The 20,025-nt window shown below is 41.6% G+C and overlaps 1 protein-coding gene across 2 annotated transcripts in view; it reads left to right on the top strand.

Annotated features, from left to right (window-relative positions):
* Window positions 1–4,128: 4,128 nt before the first annotated feature.
* Window positions 4,129–20,025, top strand: part of pomgnt1 (protein O-linked mannose N-acetylglucosaminyltransferase 1 (beta 1,2-)) — a 28,157-nt gene continuing 12,260 nt past the window's right edge. For both annotated transcript variants that reach the window (XM_039811549.1, XM_039811548.1), the window contains exons 1-15: window positions 4,129–4,237; window positions 4,449–4,702; window positions 5,800–5,902; window positions 7,746–7,861; window positions 7,948–8,013; window positions 8,737–8,850; window positions 9,064–9,181; window positions 10,176–10,274; window positions 10,491–10,618; window positions 13,498–13,568; window positions 14,078–14,153; window positions 14,678–14,761; window positions 15,053–15,094; window positions 15,316–15,374; window positions 18,808–18,880. In XM_039811549.1, coding sequence (XP_039667483.1) covers window positions 4,583–4,702; window positions 5,800–5,902; window positions 7,746–7,861; window positions 7,948–8,013; window positions 8,737–8,850; window positions 9,064–9,181; window positions 10,176–10,274; window positions 10,491–10,618; window positions 13,498–13,568; window positions 14,078–14,153; window positions 14,678–14,761; window positions 15,053–15,094; window positions 15,316–15,374; window positions 18,808–18,880 — 1,269 coding nt within the window. In that variant the 5' untranslated portion in view covers window positions 4,129–4,237; window positions 4,449–4,582. The remainder of the gene's footprint in view (window positions 4,238–4,448; window positions 4,703–5,799; window positions 5,903–7,745; window positions 7,862–7,947; window positions 8,014–8,736; window positions 8,851–9,063; window positions 9,182–10,175; window positions 10,275–10,490; window positions 10,619–13,497; window positions 13,569–14,077; window positions 14,154–14,677; window positions 14,762–15,052; window positions 15,095–15,315; window positions 15,375–18,807; window positions 18,881–20,025) is intronic.

Below are 20,025 nucleotides of genomic sequence, written 5' to 3'. Positions count from 1 at the left end.
TTTGATCCCACCAAGTACGTCATCGAATCAAATCGAAACATTGACGTCAACGCTGCTGCCGGTTTCTGCCGTTGTTGTCGGTAGCCTTTCTTCATTAGCGACACCTCTGTTCAGGAGAAGACTGCAACTAGTGGCACGACCACCACGCACAAGTATAAATAGTTACAGTGCTCCCATGACGTCACATTTGCGTGTGACAGGTCGGCTGCAGCGAGTATACTGGACGCCTGAGACGCAAGGAAGGGAGGCAAGTGGAGGAGTCGGGGATGCAATTCAAGGGCTATGGGATGTACCCAACTCCTCGCCATCTGTGGCGAGGAGTGGAATATTTTAAATATATAAATACTGGGAGGGGAAACTAAAGACAACTAAACGGAGGAAACTTAGGGACCGACAACGCCAAGGAAACAAAAGAAAGACACTCCTGAAACAAAGAATCAAAAATTAACAAAAATCAACAACCCCATTAGTAACTAAACAATCTTAGAACATATACTCAAGCGAAATAACAGAAATATATTCAAAGTAAACAAATTTAATAAATAAACTAAAGAAAAGAAAAGGCAAACCTAACAAAAACAAAGTAAAGCAGAACAGCAACAGGTGAACCTAAAACACAACATGTTAGTTGGGGGGGGGGACAACTTTAAATCACCAAGAAAGACTAAAAATGGGGACCCTACTCACCACCTCCAGCAGGCAACCACCACCAGGGACCAACAAAAGGTTAAACTGAGCCAGCTGAGGGCTTTTATACTGCACCTGGGCAGAGGGAGGAGCTAAGGGAGGAGTTTTGCTGGACTACTAAGTTGCGTTCACTACACGTCCATGGGGTAGAAGGAAATAAGAAGGTAGACATATTGGCTGAAAAATCATTATAACGACAGTTAGTTGGCATACAAGTAGGTAAAGCCAAGTTTAAAACTACCATTAAGGCACGCAAAACTTAGCAGAAATACTGGGACTTGTCTTCTTGTTTCTACGCAGAAACTGTTATTTTCACAAAAGCATGTCAAGATCGGGGCCTGTGTGGTGCAACTTCCTCTTCTGTTCTCGTAACCTTTAAATATTGCACTTTCATGCCATATAAGGCCTAGACTATTTTTATGACTTAAGCTTAACCTTCTGTGCATCAGAGGTCACCCAGAGTACTTTTAACCACTTCCTCATGACGATTCACACAGCTCTTTTGCAACGAGCACGTACAACTCTCAAGTCTCACGTATTGGGCGTGAGACACGCATTTCGACCCGTTCACACGCTCACACGCCACAACTTGTATTTCTCACGCAGAGAAATTACCCTAACGCCCACCAAGTTGCGCTGCTATTTTTTAAACAGTGGAACAGGTACAGGAATCAAGTGAGTTCCCCATAGAGTTCAGAAGGCCCTGCCCAGCACCAGATGAGTGAGTGCCGATTTCAAGTTGCGGCTTTCGTCGCTGTTTCTGACTTTGTCTAAAGGCCTTTTTATAGTTGTGCGTCGAATCGACGGTGCAGGGTCCGGTGTAGACGCAGACCCCTCTGCTTCTACGCCGGACCCTACCCTGTAGCCTGACGTGCACCTCTCGAAAAATGTAACTACACGTCGCGGCGACGCACGTAGCTCGGCCGTGGCTTGGTGGCGTTGCCTTGCATTTCCCCTGGCTCATTTCCTGGTTCTCCTTCTCCATAAAACAACATGAAATCAAGGAGAGGGTTAATGGTGCGTTCTTTTTGTCCACCAAAGTCGTTTTACGAGTTGTTTTCCGGAGTTACGACCCGGAAGTTGCAAATAGAGCGCCCCCGAGGTTGTATTTACGACTCGTCAAGTCGTCTGAACTCAGAGGACCCCGAGCTCACTTTCAAAGATGGCTACGTCGTGCATCACACGTAGTAAACATTGTGGTTATCTACAATTTTAAGCACTTTTGTCTTTGTTGTAACCAAATGAAGAAGTCGTACACATAGCGCTGTATACTGCTACCTATAGGCATACAGTCTTATTAGGAGTTAAATACCGCCTAATTAGTTATTTTGTAGCTTGTGCAGCTGAAATTGGCTAGAGACGCTCGGTTGCTATATGACAACAATGGCTTTAAGCCGAGTCTTGAGCAGAAAGCAGAGCAGTAGCCTAACGTTAACGTTAATCAAAACGTAATTTTCATGTATTAAACTGTGAAATATATGTTTGTAATATGTCAATAACTGGGTGAATAGAAACCTAAATGTTACTAAAAATGTTACAAAATTCCATCTTTTCTCCTACTCGTAGTATTGTGTGACAAAAAGAATGCAACAACCCGCGGTTATTCGTTTTTCGACACGGATGTGACGTCACGCTCGAGCTACTAGTCGCGATTACAAGACAAAAAGAACACACCATAACTCTTCCTGCTACACATTTCCCACCGTGGTCAGAAAGAACAGGGGAGACACTTTGTTTCTCTCACTGTGACTCTAGAGTCTGTACTCCCTCCGAAGTTAATCGCCGGCACTCTCTCACTTCTCTCTACCACACACTCCCCACACACATGCGGCTCGCTCGACGCACACACCAGCGCACAAGTATAAACATCAGGCCACTTTTAAGGCTACGGCGAGAGCTCTGCGTGGAGCCTCCGCACAACTGTAAAACGGCCTTTAGATTGAGTGAAATAGAGGAAACACTGGGTAGCTTTTGCGCCTATTATTATTATTATTATTATTATTATTATTATTATAGCTACATGTTGAATCAGCTGAAGGGCTACTCTGACAGTTTTATATTTTTATAAAGATCCCCATTTTATAATAGGCCTACCCATAGTACTTTTATAACAATACCCATAATATTTTGGAATATTTTTATTTTTTTCTTTCCTTTTATTTTTACCGCACAACCTCTCGGCCCCCATTGTGAAAACCTTTGGCCTAGGCTATTTCATTATATTTTATCCAGACAATGCATAGTATTGATTATTGCACACACACACACATACACACACATACACACACAAAGAAATGCTGAATTAAATAAACATTTTTTTATTTGTACAAATTTATGTGTCATTTATCAGATCAGACCCCCGTCCCCACCCAAACGCCTGCTGCCAAAATCCCACTCTGAACTCTGTTCAAAACTTGAGAGCCCTGCATACACACATTTTGTTAATAAAATATTTCTACAGTAGCCTAACTATTCAAAAACATATAGGCCTAGGCGTTGGTGGAAGGGAAGAGATCGGTCAATACCATTCTGAGAATAAGTAATATAAGAATAAACCAATCACTTTATAAAGTGATTGGTTTATTCTTTATTGTCTCTATAAATAGAACAGGCAAGCACCCAACAGAGGAGCATCTTCTCTAAGAGGCTCCGACAGCTTCGATGTCGCACGGACCGCCACAGGAAATCATTCCTACCACATGCAATTCAACTTTTTAACACTTCATCACTGAGTGTGACATAAGACTCATATACATCACAACTGCACTGAATGCACCTTGCACAACCTTGCACAATAGGTGTATCTACATCCTGTCATTACTAGTGAAACAGTTGTACATTTTTGCTCCCCAACTTGCACATTAAGTTGATCTATATCTATTGAAACAGTTGTACATTTTATTTCCAAATTGTATATATTTTAAATATTGCTTGTGTAGTATTCAATTATTATTTCATGTATATTGTTTCCTATTATTTAATGTATACTCTGTATGTGTGCTCTGTGTCTGATAATTTGCTGCTGCAACACCGTTATTTCCCTTTTTTTGGGATCAATACATATCTATCTATCTATCTATCTATCTATCTATCTATCTATCTATCTATCTATCTATCTATCTATCTATCTATCTATCTATCTATCTATCTATCTATCTATCTATCTATCTATCACCCCACTGGACTATGCACACACTGTAATAAACCAGGAACTGCCAAGCATTTACTAATGGCTGTTATGGATTGCAACAGGTGTGATGAGAAAAAAACGGAGTTAATATCAAGACTAATTGATGAAGGATACAGTAGTATTACATTGGTAAATCATGCATATGTACTGCTCCACACTCCAGTCCAGCAGGTGGCGGTAATGCACTTGTAAGCTGGTTTGCCAACCGCAATAAAACCCCAAAGAATAGGAAGCAGAATCTAATGACGTCGTTTGCGCTGCGACCCCGTGCCTGTAGCATCAGTTCCAAGCGACTTTTCTGGATCTTGCTGCTGCTGGCTACGAGAATAAAACAACAATGCACGGTTTACTGACGACCCTGTGAGTAGTAACGTTAATATCTCAGCAGAAAGGAGACAGCCGGAGAGTGTCTAACTGAGCCAGTGAGCTAGAAATAATGTTGCCTAGCTAGCTAGTTACTTCGCTGGCGTAGAAATACTCTGCTAGCTAGCTAGCTAGCTATCGTTAGCTGAACTTAGTGATGCGCTAACTTTATTTCTGACCCGTGTCGTGCTTTATTTGTGTTTTTCAGATGACGATGTGACAGCCAGCCGTGTCTCGGTGGTGTTGTGGAGCAGCGGAGCGGTGCATGACCAAGCCGAAGGAGGTGGAGGAGGGCAGGCGGAGGGTCGGACCTCTTGAGTCGGCGGCTTGTCGGTGTCCGGGATGGAGACCTGGACCCCCAATCCCCGAGCCAAGCCTTTCATCCCCCGCCAACAAAGAAGCTTGTACCTCACCTGGAAATACAAACTAACCAACAAGAGGACGCTTCGTCGGTTCTGTCAGGTAAATACAAAAAAAAACCCTGTCTCTGAAGATGGAGCTCTGCTTAAAACTGGTGTTTAGTTGTGTTGCAGCCCTGAAAAGTTTCTTCTTTTTCTTTGCAAAACTGCACATCCTGCCCTGCCCTAAATATTCCCAAAACGGACACTAACGTACTCAAGATGGTGAAAGATGGTTGACATGGTAAAGAGGAGAATGCTTTCTTACTCTGTGATGGGAGTGTACAGTTGAACATTTAGATCACAGAGCTGTGTGTGCAGTTTCTAAATTCTGTCATTGGAGCGGTCTACAGACCCTGCTGGGCGACTCGACCACAGTGTGCAAGATTAGTTTGAACTAGGCCTGGGCAATATATGGATATTATATCGATATCGATATATGAGGCTAGATATCGTCTTGTGGACAGTGTGGATATCGGAATATGACACAAGTGTTGTCTTTTTCTGGTTTTACAGGCTACAAGCCAGTAAAGTGATGTCATTTTCTGAACTTACCAGACTTACTAGCCATTTTATTATTTACCTTTACCCACTAAGTCAAATGTATCCACATTACTGATGATTATTTATCAATACTCTCATTGTGTAAATATTAGGGCTGCTCCTGATTAGCCGACTAATCGGTCGTTTTGGTCTTAGTCAACTTAGATTTCTTTAGTCGATTAGTCATGTTTGATGCTTTTTTCATGCTGAATGACTTCTTTCCAAGAAATGTATGAGCACATCTCTGGTAAACACAAGAATTAAAGCGGTGCTTTTGCATGACTCTTTGTGGAGAAACTCAGATTTACAGATCTGTTGATTAAATCAACTAATCGGTTAGTCGATGCAATTGAATGAGTGTTAGTCGACTAAGAATTTCTTCAATTGAGCACAGCCCTAGTAAATATTTTGTTAAAAGCACCTGCAATATTGCCGCAATATCTATGTTGAGGTATTGGTCAAAAATATTGTGATATTTGATTTTCTCCATATCGCCCAGCCCTAGTTTGAACACCAAATGCCTGCTTTGAAACGCACATGCCAAACAGAACTAAGAAAGCCCTGACTAGAAATGAAATGACTTCAGATTTCCAAGTGTATTTGTTTTTCCTTCCACAGGCTGGCGCTGTTCTGTTTCTGCTGATAACTGTCATAGTCAACATTAAACTCATCTTGGACACAAGAAGAGTAGCTAATGAAGATGCAGCCGCACAAGAGTATGGTGAGAAACGTGTTCAGTGCATTCTGTTCCTGTCATTGTTTCCTTAAAGTTCAGCACAATTAGCACAACCACTCTGAGCTATAGCAATAGGTTAAACTATGACTGTGACATTTATTTAAATGGACTTACACAGTGCTTTTGATAGCAAACATTGGTGGGCAGTAGTGTATAGGCCTGTTTTCTTACCCCTTATGATTTGGCCTGTCAATAAGGCATGAACCTAGCCTGGTCCTACCAGACTCTGGTCCATTTCATTAGTACAGAGAGTCTGGCCACTCTCTATTGACAAGTGTTAACTTCCTTGAAGGCGGGTACTCTGAAGTTTAAAACTATTGGATCTGCCCAGAGCCACTCTGGATCTGCCATAACCAATCGCTAACGTTTGGTCGTAATGTTGGTCTAGCATCGCTAGCGTTAGCCTTAGCCAACTCCTTCACCACTAACGGAGCGAGCTGGAAAATCTAACTGTTCCCGAACCCCGTGGGGAGGAGGGCCACGACATCATGGCCACCAACACAAATCAGCAGAGACTGTTCTGCTCGGGCTTTAACTTCTGGATATTCGGCAGCGTTGCCACAACGGACCGAATGGCTTCGCTCGCAACTTTCTCCGCCGCCATTACAGAACTACAACTCAAACTAGCGCACAACCTCAACGTCATCGTTCTCAGCCACTCCCTCTGTTCGCTGATTGGACCGGTAAAATTGGCTGGAGAAAACCCAAGACTATACCACAAACCCAGATGGGGTACTGAAGGGAAATGAAAATTGAGCGGAAGTACGTAGGAGGGCGGAGCCAGGCTAGCATGAACCCTTCACTGTAACAAAGTCTGACTGGTCACAGATTTCGGTGTGATGGTATGAACCAACCCTGTAGCTGTTTACTCTTGTTGTCTAGGATTTTACCAGAGGCCTCCGACTGGGACAGAGTGCGGTGCGCGTACAGGTTGCTGCTTTCAGTCGGGCCAGCTGGCGTGCTACTGCCACTCCTCTCGGCTGGATCAGCCCGCTCTTCTGTCCTTGTCTCACCGCTCTTCCGTCCTTGTCTCTCGGCAAGAGTTAATTTTAGTGTGTACATTGAAAACACGGCAACAAAACTTAACATATGCGGAGGGAAGGAAATCTGTTAATTAATCAAGTAAACAGCGCTTTTATGCCCTTTGACCCAAGCAGGACCACACCCCCTCCCCAGTCTGACGGTTAATAAACGCTCAGTTGGATCATAACATCACAATTGGCATTCCAATAAGATCTGTAGGGGAAACAACTAGTATTACTTTAGGTGGCCTTTAAGTTCCCAGAGCAAACTTTAACAATTAGATAGTTTATTATTGCCAAGCAACCGTGTCGGTGGTAGTTGTTTTGTTCAGCATGGTAGCTCAGTTCCAGAGCAGAAGAAAGAGAAAGAAAAAGCAAGCAAACAGGCACCATAAACCATTAGAAAAACACACTCCAAAATCAGCCTTCCTGATTCTGTAACCCTCTTTAACAGTCGATGTCACCTTATTTTAAATTTAGCACATGAACCATTTTCTGCACCGTCAGAATAAATAAACATATTTGATACTGTCAGCTGGTACTAAATCCTTATTGAAGCTTTGCGATGTTTACACAGAGTGAAATAGTGAAAACATGACTCTAGATGTCTTGGGCATAATTTCCTAAAAACACTGCCGGACATATTTGGCATCTTTGGAAACTTAAAGAATGTGTTTTCGAGAAGAAGAAGAAGAAGAAATGTGTAACTATTTGACACACTGTTGTGAAAAGGTATTTCACCTCACCATGGCTTCACTGTGGAGAACCTAATCTTGCTCTGATGCTCCATTTTTTTTTTTTTTTAGAGGACACAATCCCCAACATGGAGACACCACGCAGGCCGGCTAAGGGACGCAAGGTCCTGGACATTGAGGTGTACTCCAGCCGCTCCAAGGTCTACATGGCAGTGGACGGCACCACTGTGAGTAAAAGTGAAATGACGTCGCTTCAGGACAAGAGTATCAAATGTCCGACAGAGCATATCTTTATTGTGCTCATCTCCTGCAGGTGCTGGAGGATGATATGCGGGAGCAGGGCAGAGGCATCCATGTGATAGTCCTCAACCAGGCAACTGTAAGCATTTACTGTATAAACGTTATGTTAAATGGTAAGAAAATTACTTTCCTTTCAATATAGTCAATACTTCTTTACCCAAAACGTCCCATGTTTTGCTGTGTTGATAATATTTCTGAATATGGTTTAATATCAAACGGCAGGCACGGCATTAATGACAGTATTTTGCAGGTAATTTTGTTCCTTAAATGCATTATTATAAAAAAAACAAGACAATGTTTAGACTAATACAAAAGGTGTGTGTGTGTGTGTGTGTGTGTGTGTGTGTGTGTGTGTGTGTGTGTGTGTGTGTGTGTGTGTGTGTGTGTGTGTGTGTGTGTGTGTGTGTGTGTGTGTGTGTGTGTGTGTGTGTGTGTGTGTGTGTGTGTGTGTGTGTGTGTTACAGATTATAATCTCTGATTGATGGCTTTGTTCCTGACAGCACAGCTCCCTTTCTCACATTCACTCGACCGCTGCTTAGTATACGTTTAATGGAAAAGAAAGAAGGTTGTTTTCTTTTAAGATTATTTTTTGGGGGGCATTTTTAGGCCTTTAGTTCCACAGTACAGATGAACCGACATGAAAGGGGAGAGAGAGGGGCCTCCGCTGCATCGAGGAGTAAACTCTCCACACACGTGCGCCCGCCCTACCAACCCGGCCACAAACAAAGGCTTTTTTTCTTTTCTTTTAATTAAATGAGGTCAAATCAGAAATGTTTAATCGGTCACTCTCTGTGTGTCTTAGGGTCATGTGATGGCCAAAAGGATATTTGACACCTACTCTCCTCACGAGGATGAAGCCATGATCCTCTTCCTCAACATGGTGACCCGGGGCCGAGTCCTCATCTTCACCATTAAGGTCAGCCACTGCCAATGTCTCGATGATTTAAGATGCGTTTATTAGAACAATGCACATTGCTAACCAGTGTTAGCCAGACAGCTAAGTTTCCACTGTAGGCCTAGTAATCTAGAATGCATTTCTCGTGTCTCAGACATCAGTTATTCATGTAAATTTGCTTGCGTCATACTCACAGAAGACACATGACAACATGACGTGTTTTCTGTTCTGCAGGACGAGGGCACGTTCCATCTGAAGGATGCGGCTAAGAACCTGCTGAAGAGTCTGGGCAGCCAGGTGTCCCTCAACCTCAGCTGGAGGGACATGTGGACTCTGGTGGTGAAGAAAGGAGGTAGAGGAGCAAACTTTGACGTGACTCCCCTCTAATGGCTTTGGGTTTAGCCATTACACCGCCACTTGTGTCTTGTCATTTTATTTAACAGAGGTTTTTCGCGGTCCCCAATGCGTTCAACAATCGCATGAAAAACTCAACAGCAACATGTCTGTCCAGAAACTCTACTGATGTCACCGAAGAGCTTTCTTAATCCACAGCTGATTTAAAAACTCAGGGTAGTTGTAGGTTTCAGATCTTTTTGTCGATAAGAGTGAATCAGGGCTTGTTTCAATTTTTGTCTGATTTTAAGTTTTCCAGAAAAGCCTATAAACTTTAGTCAGTCATTTTAATTATTTTTTAATTGAGATATCTTAAAAACATAAAACAGCGAGGAGGAATTTTGAGTGACAGCATTTAAAAAAATATATATATAATTTTACTATCATTCACTGATCAGTTATTGATAATTTACTTGACCAGCAGTTGATTAGGGACGTAACAGAACATGCCGAAAAACCTGAAAGAGTTGCTGGTGTCTGTTTACGTTTTTTATTTTTTTTTAAGGAGGGTATGTGAGGGCGCGTTTTTCCTACCATTGTATGGCTTAGGCGCATCACCCGGCCGATTTGGGCTCCACCTAAGCCGAAATAATGTGAAAAGCAATATGAGCATTAAAACTAATTAAACTTTTCTCAGATCTAATGATTGTAGTTGGTCCCCAGTGCACTTGTTTAACAAGTTTTGTCTTTAGTTACCATTGAAAAATGTAACATTATCCTAATGTTATCCTAACATTACCCACCCCCTCCACACACACACACACACACACACACACACACACACACACACACACACACACACACACACACACACACACCCCTGCCAAATACATGTCTTCTACAAACTTAGGGAAAACGCTCAAGTTCAAATTTTTGAATGTTTCATCAACTAATCAGGCTTGCTTTATGAGGTTGCCTGTCTTGACCTGCAGACTTTGTGTTTTGGGTTCCAGGTCAGGTGTATGGAGAGAAGCACTCCAAGTCTCCAGCTCTGTCCACCTGGGGAGACCCGGTGCTGCTGAAGACCGAGGTGCAGCTCACCGCCTCTGAAGGTAACGAGCAGTTATAACATGTTTGGAAATTTGTAAAATATGTCTTATTGACAGTGTTGGGATGTACCTTGATGGCCAAAACCTAACCAAACCAAAAGATCCAGGCTGTAAAAAGGTGGAATATTATAACAAATAATCTCATGTCTTAAATCTAAAGCAACACCTGCTGCCACCTGATCACGTCTAACAGACTTAATGTGATGCTCTGTCCTGCAGAGGCAGAGTGCCACTGGACAGACACCGAGCTGAACAGGAGGAGGAAGCTCTTTTGCAGCAAAGTGGAAGGATACGGCAGCATCTGCAGCTGCAAAGACCCGGCGCCCATCGAGTTCAACCCTGACCCTGTGAGACCCGCAGCAGGACTCGTTACTTCACCGTTGGGTGCTTGTTTCATTGACTACGTTTACGTGCAGCCAATAACCCGTTCAAAACCGTAATATTAGCAATAACCCGGTCGCACACGGCCATGTAAACACCGGCAAAAACCCGAATATGCTCATATTCCGGTTTTTAAAAACCTGAATATGCTACCTGGGTTACCCCTTTCCTAACCCGAAAGTTTGGCCATGTAAACGCGTATTGGCATATCCCCATCAAAAGGAACATTGATTTGTGTTCTGTGCATGTTCTATTCGCAAGGAATCTTGGTCTTTTGAGTAGAGGAACTTCTTGTATGCGCCAGAAAACATAGTTATAATAATAATTATATACTATAATAATATAGTTATATATATATATGTATGTATGTATGTATGTATGTATGTATGTATGTATGTATGTATGTATGTATGTATATATATATATATGTATATATGTGTATATATGTGTATATATGTGTCAATGTCAATGCAGAAAACCTGCGCGCATTATACCGGAAGTAAACAAGAAGTAGATGTAAACATGGCGAGACGCAGCACAGCACCACACTTTTGGAGCGAGGAGGAAACCAATTTCTTTATTGGTGTGGTGAAAACCATGAATATAATGTCTTTGTGGTGAGAATAGTTGACGCAAGTAGAGATAGTGAGATTTATAAGAAGGTGACCCAAAAGTTATTGCGTCTTAAGGTTTCCGTAGGCTACGTCCAGACGCTAACCGTGCCTCGCCGTTTACGTCGGGATATCGCCAATTGATTACAAATTCCATGTAGGAGTAACTCTCTCTGCTCACGCATGTAAACGGGTTATTCCGAATGTTTCAGAAACCCGAATAGTGACCTTAACCCGACCATAACCCGAAAATTGACAGCTTGTAAACGTAGTCCTTGAGCTGAACATAATAGAGAGGGACAGAAGAGCCTAAAACTAACTAACTAAGGAGCTGTGCCTGCCATGGTTAAGATTTTTGAGTCTAGTATAGATTTTTAACATCATTGCATGAAATGCATTTTTGGTAAGGACCTCTCAAATGTAGTTATTTTTTGCCAGTGTATGTTATAACTGCCCAATAAGCCTGTGAAGGTTTAGTTTGACATTTTTGGAAAAACGCCTTCTGACAAGGTGTAAGCGGAGGGTGTTTTTGCCCAGATTGGATTTTGTCCACCGTCATTTACATTGGGATTGTAAAGGGATCTGTTTCAGTGTTTCAATGCACAAACACACCTGAAAAATGGTGAACTTACGCAAGATACAATATTTGAATAAGGTGCATATAGATGGATTTTGTTACTGTTTGACAATTTTATTTATAGCATCAAATCATAACGAGTTATCTCAAGACACTTTACAGATGGAGTGGGTCTAGACCACACTATAATTTACAAAGACCCAACAATTCCATTTGTGAGGAAAAACTCTCTTTTAGAGAGAAACCTGGGACAGACCCAGGTAGGGTTGGGCGATGTCCCCTAAATTGTCAGTTGACGATGTTTACAGTAAAACATCGTGATGGACGGGATATCGTCGCGCGGGGTAGCTCATATCTCTTTACTTAAATATTTTTTTCTACTATTATGGGCCAACAGTTAACATAGAAACGATTAGACATACATTTAAATGCCCTCTGTAAATGGTGCCCTGCTGGTAGGTTTTACAACTTGACCTACTTTCACTTAAGTACGGTGCAGTAAAGTCAATCAGATGTCCGTGATCTGCGTAACGACAGTACAGTGGGACGTTTGCCTTCAACAGAGCGACAGTAATAACCTAACATACCATCATTAATGAGTTTAAACTACATTATCGGTTATGTTTGCACTGAATAACGCATTCAGTAAACAGAAACATAACTCTTGCAGCGCACATGAACAGATGCGCAATATTAGCTCACACATACAATAGCACCCTTGTGAATTAGCCTGTTGCTAACGTACATTCATAAATCCTGCATTACATCGTCCCGTACCTACAGGACCTCAGAGCGTTCCACTTTTAACGCTGTTTTCTCTCTCACTCTTAGTTACTAGAAGGTAGAGCGAGCTACAACTGACAGGGAGAGAGAGAGAATGTATCACTACAGCCAATCCAGTCTGCTCAAAGCGATGGTCTTTTTCACAAATAGGTTGATCGTAAAGGGAGAAAAAGTAGCTTCCACTTAAGGAGCCCTATATCTTGTCTTTGTGTCTTTGCTAGTTTAAGACCGACTCACTTGTCAATTTCCCGTCCAGCACCTGCGACTAGGATTAGTGTGTTTGACAGGGTGGGGGTGCGTGGCATCACGATGGTGGCTCTCCATCGTGATGTCGGCCACCCATCAGCACAACCCTAGACCCAGGCTCTTGGTAGGCGGTGCCGGTTGGGGGTGTGATGAACAGTGGCAATAATAGTCACAATTAAGATAATGGAACTATGACTAGAAATAGTAGTTGTAGTAGTTCATGGAGTAGCAGGGCACTGCAGGGCATAGCTGAGATTCCTGTTTCTGTTCTTTAAGCAACGCTATAAGCTAAGATAACAGGCTGCTGGCCAGAAAGCAAATTAGCATATTCCCCAAAATTATTCTTGCTACTATAACTATTCCTTGAAAGTTAATTACTGTGACTCACTGTAAAATCGCAGCATATAAAACGTGAATGTATATACGGTTTAAAGATGAGTATATGTAGAAAATTGGTATGATCCCATTTACTGTTTTAAAATGTCCCTCTAGAAGCTTCCTTATGTTATGGGTTTATTGGTTAGAACACTGCAAGGTCACTCTACACTTTATCGTAAAAAAAAAACAAAACAGCTTTAGGACTTCAAAATGTCAGTTTGTTTGACTCACTCATGCTTTGTTTCGTCAGCTGCCCAACAATAATGTCTTCAATGTCCCAGTGGCCGTCATAGCAGGAAACAGACCCAACTACCTCTACAGGTAAGATCTGAAAACTATTCATGTAAATGATCAAAAGGATTGTTAAGCACGATTTGTATCGGTTACTCAGTACTCCATTTCCTTCCACACACAGAAAGTGAAGTGGAGGTTACGCCGCCTTGATTTGTATTTGCCATCTATAAAAATATTTCCACTTATTGTTGGTATTTCCTAGATAAACGTTCATTTCAGCATCTTTGAGAAATGAAGATAAATGAGGCTTATAAGACAGTAAATTGTTTGCCGCTCTCCTTGACATTTTTAATTTGTTGTGCAGAAAATAACCAGTATATAAACCGAGTAACGGTGCAATAAGCTGATATTTTGAAAGCAGGATAAAAGATGGCGGCCCCTCCCCTTAGAAACCCATTTGGCATTAATATAAATGTCTAGCTGTCCTCCTTTTTGTTAAATTGGAACTAATCACATGGTCATACCAAGAATAAATTGCTTTCATTCCTGTCTTGTGTATAAAACAAAATGTTCGACCGCTTGTCGTCTGTTTTCAGGATGCTGAGGTCGCTTCTTTCAGCGCACGGCGTCAACCCGCAGGTCATCACCGTCTTCATCGACGGATATTACGAGGTACCAGGTTTTGGCTTTCTTTCTTTTTTTTCTCACGTCACATCCACTGGGTTTTGTCAGTTCACAGTATAAGCTGTTGCATCTTATTCAGAATCATCAGAATCAGAGTACTTTATTGATCCTCTGAGGGAAGTGTAGTTGAAGTTGCTCAGTCACATTCAAGGTTAAAAAATAAAAAAATAAAAGAGTAAGAAAATGTACCGGTAATTGATTGAATGCCTTTATTGTCATTGTACTTTACAATACAGCGAAATTGGGAGCGCTACTCCACTGGGTGCATACAATAAATAATCCTTACAGGACATAGTATGAAACAGAATAAAAAATAAAAGATTAAGTCAATAGCTTACTTAGCTTCAACTACTTAGCTGCAATAATAAATAAATAAAATGTAAGTGAGATTAGTTTACAAGTGAGATTAGGTTAAAAAGGTTTTCAAATGGATTGTATTCCCCTGCGTAGCTTGATCAACCGCTCTACCACACGTACATTTCTGTGTGGTGTTTTTTTTTTTTTCGTCCCAGGAGCCGATGGATGTCGTCGAGCTGTTTGGACTGAAGGGAGTTCAGCACACACCCATCAGCATCAAGAATGCCAGAGTGTCCCAGGTAAACAACAGCTAGCTCCTCATTTAAGCGTTAAAAACAGTTAATTTAAGGGTTAACATGGAATTCATATTACAGATTTTCAGTTAAAAATACCCAGACTCTTTACTAATTAATTGGAGCCATTTTCACCTGGGGTTTATGTTTCCACTGTGTGCAGAACTGTCATATCCATGCTAATGTTTTCATGTTCAGCCCTATTTCAAGTTATTAAAGTAACTGAGCCCTCCAGCAGTTTGGCTTTTATAACTTTTCTTTTTTCTTTTGTGAATATCTCTGCACTCTCTGTCGCAGCACTACAAGGCGAGTCTGACTGCAACCTTCAACCTTCACCCAGTGAGTACTTTGTCAAGCCAAATAACAGAAGTCACTCTTTTAATGTAGTTGATGAATGACCAGTGAGATGTGTGTAGTTTGAACTAAGAGAAACCACCTTTGTTCTTATTTAATTGTAATATTAGTCAGTTCATTCATTAATTATAACTGTCAGCTATCACTCAGCTTGTGAGTTGCACTGAATACAGTAGACCCAACCATGTGTTTATATTTTTCATCAGGAGGCCAACTATGCCATCGTCCTAGAAGAAGACCTAGACCTCTCCATCGACTTCTTCAGGTACGTCCTCCACTCTGCACAAACACTAATAAAGATACCTGAGTAATTAGTTTATATGTGAGTAGAGCATATAGTTTTTTTTATGTAATTGGATCTGGCATTTTATAGAGAAAATAACTGTTATTGAGTAAAAAAGTCAGTAGATTAGTTGCAGCCCGATATCTAAGAGTTCTCCTCTTCGTATTACAGCAAAGTAATTTAATTTAAGGTTTTTTCCCCAATATTGTAAAGACCTAAGACAAAGGTGTTGATACATCTTCCTTTATGAGGTTTGCGGACATTCATTTATGGAGTCTGTGTTACTTGTATGAGGGCATTCTGTCTCATTTTGTGTTTTTTTTTGTTTGTTTTTTTCTCACTAAATTTAAATGGGAAATTGAAAAAAAAAAGGTGGAGTGGATCTTTTTTTTTTTTGTGACCAAGTTATCCATGATCCGTGCATTATAGTTATGACTGATAAAACAACCAAAATGAAGTGATTTATACAGAGTAAAGCAGCCATTCACTGCTACTATATACATTAATTAATTAATCAGAGACATAAGAGGAGGTTTATGCATTTTTGATATGATCATTTAATATGGATATAAGCTATAATAAACCAGTTTTAGTTTTACTGAGCCAACAGCTGCCATGTTAAAGGTGTAGAAGCAGGATCTGGACCTCACAGCTTCTACAGTAAAGGCCCGTGAGCCCTCTCAGCTGCCAGAGTCACCACTAGGTGGCAGTAGATCCACAGTGATAAAGCTGCTATCTGCTCTGTAAGAAACCCCCGTCTTCCTTTGTTGGACAGGCTCGGCTTTGAACTGTGCGTTTTGCGGGTTTTGCTCCAGCTCCCCCCCTCCCTGGGATCACCCGGCCCCTTTTGAAGCGCCGACTTCAAATAGTTCAGAAGCACTCCCGGCCGTCATCTCACTTGGCTTTAGTGCCAGTTTTGCTCTCTGAACCGAGCTTCAGGCTCTCAGTTAGAAAGCGCTGAAAACCCAAAACGTGCTCTCTTATCAACTAAGACGAGCCTTTTACTGTGTTTACTGCGATCAGCTCTGCTCTTCCTGGGCGTGTGGGAGTCCTCGCAATGTCCTGAATTCAATTTGTACATACACATTTTTCATTCATTATTGGTTTATGATTTGTTCAATTTACTTTGATTGCTAGATTTCTTCAGCCAATCTAATGTTTACCTCCTATTACAAAAACAAATGTACTGACTTTATGCTGGCCTGCTGTAGGGCTGGGCGATATATCGATATAAACAAATATATCGATATATTTTTAAATGAGATATGGAATTAGACCATATCGCATATATCGATATAGTTCAAATGTGATCCTTGCTCCCATAGATATGTCGCCGTGAGGTTCTAAACATACGTCAAAACCCGCCGCCATCTTGGAACAGGGGTCCGAAGCATTCAGATCAACGCTAAAGATGCCGGACTTTTGTACTGCTTAATTATGTTCGATAGAGGAAATGAAAAGAACAAACAGCATGGATAACATTTAACAGGTGACAATGTGTTTTATGATTATATATGCCGCCTTCGACCAGCAATCTGAGCTCCGGCGGCAGCGGGAGGCGGAGAGCCCCGTGGCCGGCCGCAGCGTCTCTTCCTCCGGGCAAAAACACAGCTTCGCCTCGCTGCTGCGCCGGTCCCCGCTGATCCAGATCGGACCAGCCAAAGACAGAGTGGTGATCGGTAGGATCTTACACGTAGTCCAGGACGAACTGTATGTCGATATCGGCGGAAAGTTCCACTAAGTTTGCCGGCGGCAGGCGGACGGAAAGAAGCTACAGCGGGCAGCGCGCATCGTGCCGGCTGCAGGATCTGGAGCTCAGTGCCCGTTAAAATTACATGTAACGCTTAAATACATACAGAAATAAATAGTGGAGGAATGAGCCTGGACATTTCAGTCTGTTTAAACTTCACCTTGAAGCAGAAACTCTTAGTTCAGAAGGGTGAAGTTTCCGTTTGGACTCAGATCTGTGAACCGATCATAATAAATTTCTTTGTTTTGTAGTCGATAGTTCATCTTTTAGTTTACTTAAGTGGAAGCAGTATCAAGTGGAAGAATGGGACTATAACCTAGGCTTACAGGCATGAGGCATTACATTTTGAACAAAGTAGATTATATTAATCTATCAAAAACGAATCACAAATAGCCTATGGAGCTTTGATTTCAAAAAGTTACTCCTGTTATACAGTATTTAGGTTTACATTTTATTGTTATTTGAACAGCTGAGCATTTAATCATGAACCAGGTGAAGAAACCGGTTTATTATTTATTTGATTTTGCAACTGTTTCTATGAAACTACTTGTGACATGTCATATTTGATTTGGGCTTTGACTGAACATTTGCTCTCACTTCGCGGAAAAAATATCGCGATATATATCGTATATCGATATTCAGCCAAAATATATCGGGATATGACTTTTGGTCCATATCGCCCAGCCCTAGCCTGCTGCACATAGTGTACCTGCAGGGTCCAGGCAAACTTGTCTACTAATGAGTCCAGAGGAAACCTGGTCCCAGGGAACATAAATCTTAATGCTTAACATGACATGCACAGTGCCATGACCCCATTCAACACCTTTGGGAGAGCTGATCACCAACATCAGTGCTGGACCTCACTCATGCTCTTGTGTCTGAATGGGAGCAAATCCCCGCAGCAGGTTTAACATTTGGTGGAAAGAGTTGCGGCTGTTAGAGCAGCACATTAATGCTCATGGATTTTGAATGATCGGTTTTCAACCGTCACACGTGCCTGTAATGTTCAGGTGTCCACTTATTTTTTTTGGCCATGTAGTTTAGAGCACAATTCGCTTTTCCCTTGTCGTCTCTACTTAGGAAATGGAACAACTTGTTTTTAGTAGCCAGACATTGGTCATCAGATGAGTGTGGGAATGCAGAGAATTTGTCCAAGAACTGGTTAATTTGTTAATATTTTGTCTTTTTAAAAAGGGCTTTATAAAGTATTTAAAGGTCCCATGACATGGTGCTCTTTGGATGCTTTTATATAGGCCTCAGTGGTCCCCTAATACTATATCTGAAGTCTCCTTCCCATTAGGACCTCATAACAAGCAAGATTCCAGATTGGCCCATCTGAGCTTTCATTTTCTCAAAGGCAGAGCAGGATACCCAGGGCTCGGTTTACGCCTATCACCATTTCAAGCCAATTGGGGACCATAGGCAGGCTGGGGGAACGCATATTAATGTTAAAAAACCTCATAAAGTGAAATGTTCAAGCCATGGGACCTTTTAATACTCTTTTATATATACTTTAATATATACTTTTTTATTTTACTGTCACGGTCACTTAAATGTTGCCCAGTGCAACAAGGCCGTTTTTATAATGCTATTTTATTTATATTTTATGACACTGATGTAGCCACTTTTGAATGTACTGATGTTGCTTTTCTGTTTGTGCTGCAGCTTCCTGAGTCAGACCGTGCACCTGTTGGATGAGGATGACAGCCTGTACTGTATCTCAGCCTGGAACGACCAGGTGAGTGGCCACTGCTTCACCTTCCCATGCTCCACCTGCCATCTGCCCTAAAGCCTCCACATCACCATCGTACCTTGTTGCAGTTTAGATGCAGGGGTTTGGTTTTTCTTTTAGCTGTTAACCCTCCTAACCCCAAATACCGCCGGCACGTTTGAAAAAAAAAAACACGTTTTGTTTAAAAGATCGCCAAAGAAAAACCACTTACCCTAGAAAAGGCCGAAAAAACGTGTTGTTCAGCAGATTCTCAAAATTCCGACCGTCCATAAATGCGTCATGGTGGAACCTGCTGACTTTTCGTAATAAAGCTCCAAAGTTATGCCAAAAAACACTTAAGGGGGTGATAGAATGATTATATACGGTATTTTACACTGTTCCTTAAGGTCTCCTAATAGGGTATGTAACATTGGTTGGGCTGAAAATGGCTCAAGTGATTTTCTGTGGGCCATTAACTACCCTGTGAATATGAATAGAGCTTTTCTTCCAATAATGGTATGCTCATGAATATTTTGATGAGCTGCACGCTGATTGGTTGAGCAACCCATATACACATACGTTGGAGTCTCATATTTCACACACACACACACACACACACACACACACACACACACACACACACACACACACACACACACACACACACAGTCTGTTACGTGCCTGGGCGCGAGCCGGGCTGCAGCGGCTGTAGCTCCACCAAAGAATCACAACTCACCTTGTAGCTAGTAAGCGCGGGGAGCGGAGAGTTAACCCCTGCAATGTCCTTTGCCAGTGTGGCGCTGCGTTAGATCTAGGGCTGCAGCTATCGATTATTTTAGTAATCGAATATTCTACTGATTATTCCATCGATTAATCGGATAAGAAATACTTAGTAAACAGCAATAGTAAATATTTATTATTGCCGTTTACTAAAAAAATATATATGTCTTTTGTATATATACAAAAGACTGGTTTCCTTTTTTAGAAAAAGCAACATTTTTTTATTGCCAAATTCCAAGACCCTTAAAAAGAAATACATTACAATAGTACATTTTTGGTGGCCCAAATGTTAATATTTTTCACCCAATTCCCCTTCTTGCCTCTGGCTCTTTGCACTGGATATGCAAAAGAGCTGTTCACTGACCAGAGGGTTTACAGCAGGGCTACTCAAC

The sequence above is a fragment of the Perca fluviatilis genome, chromosome 9, assembly GCF_010015445.1.
Source record: "Perca fluviatilis chromosome 9, GENO_Pfluv_1.0, whole genome shotgun sequence".
NCBI classification, from domain to species: Eukaryota; Metazoa; Chordata; class Actinopteri; order Perciformes; family Percidae; genus Perca; species Perca fluviatilis.
This window is presented reverse-complemented; position numbering and strand designations above follow the sequence as displayed.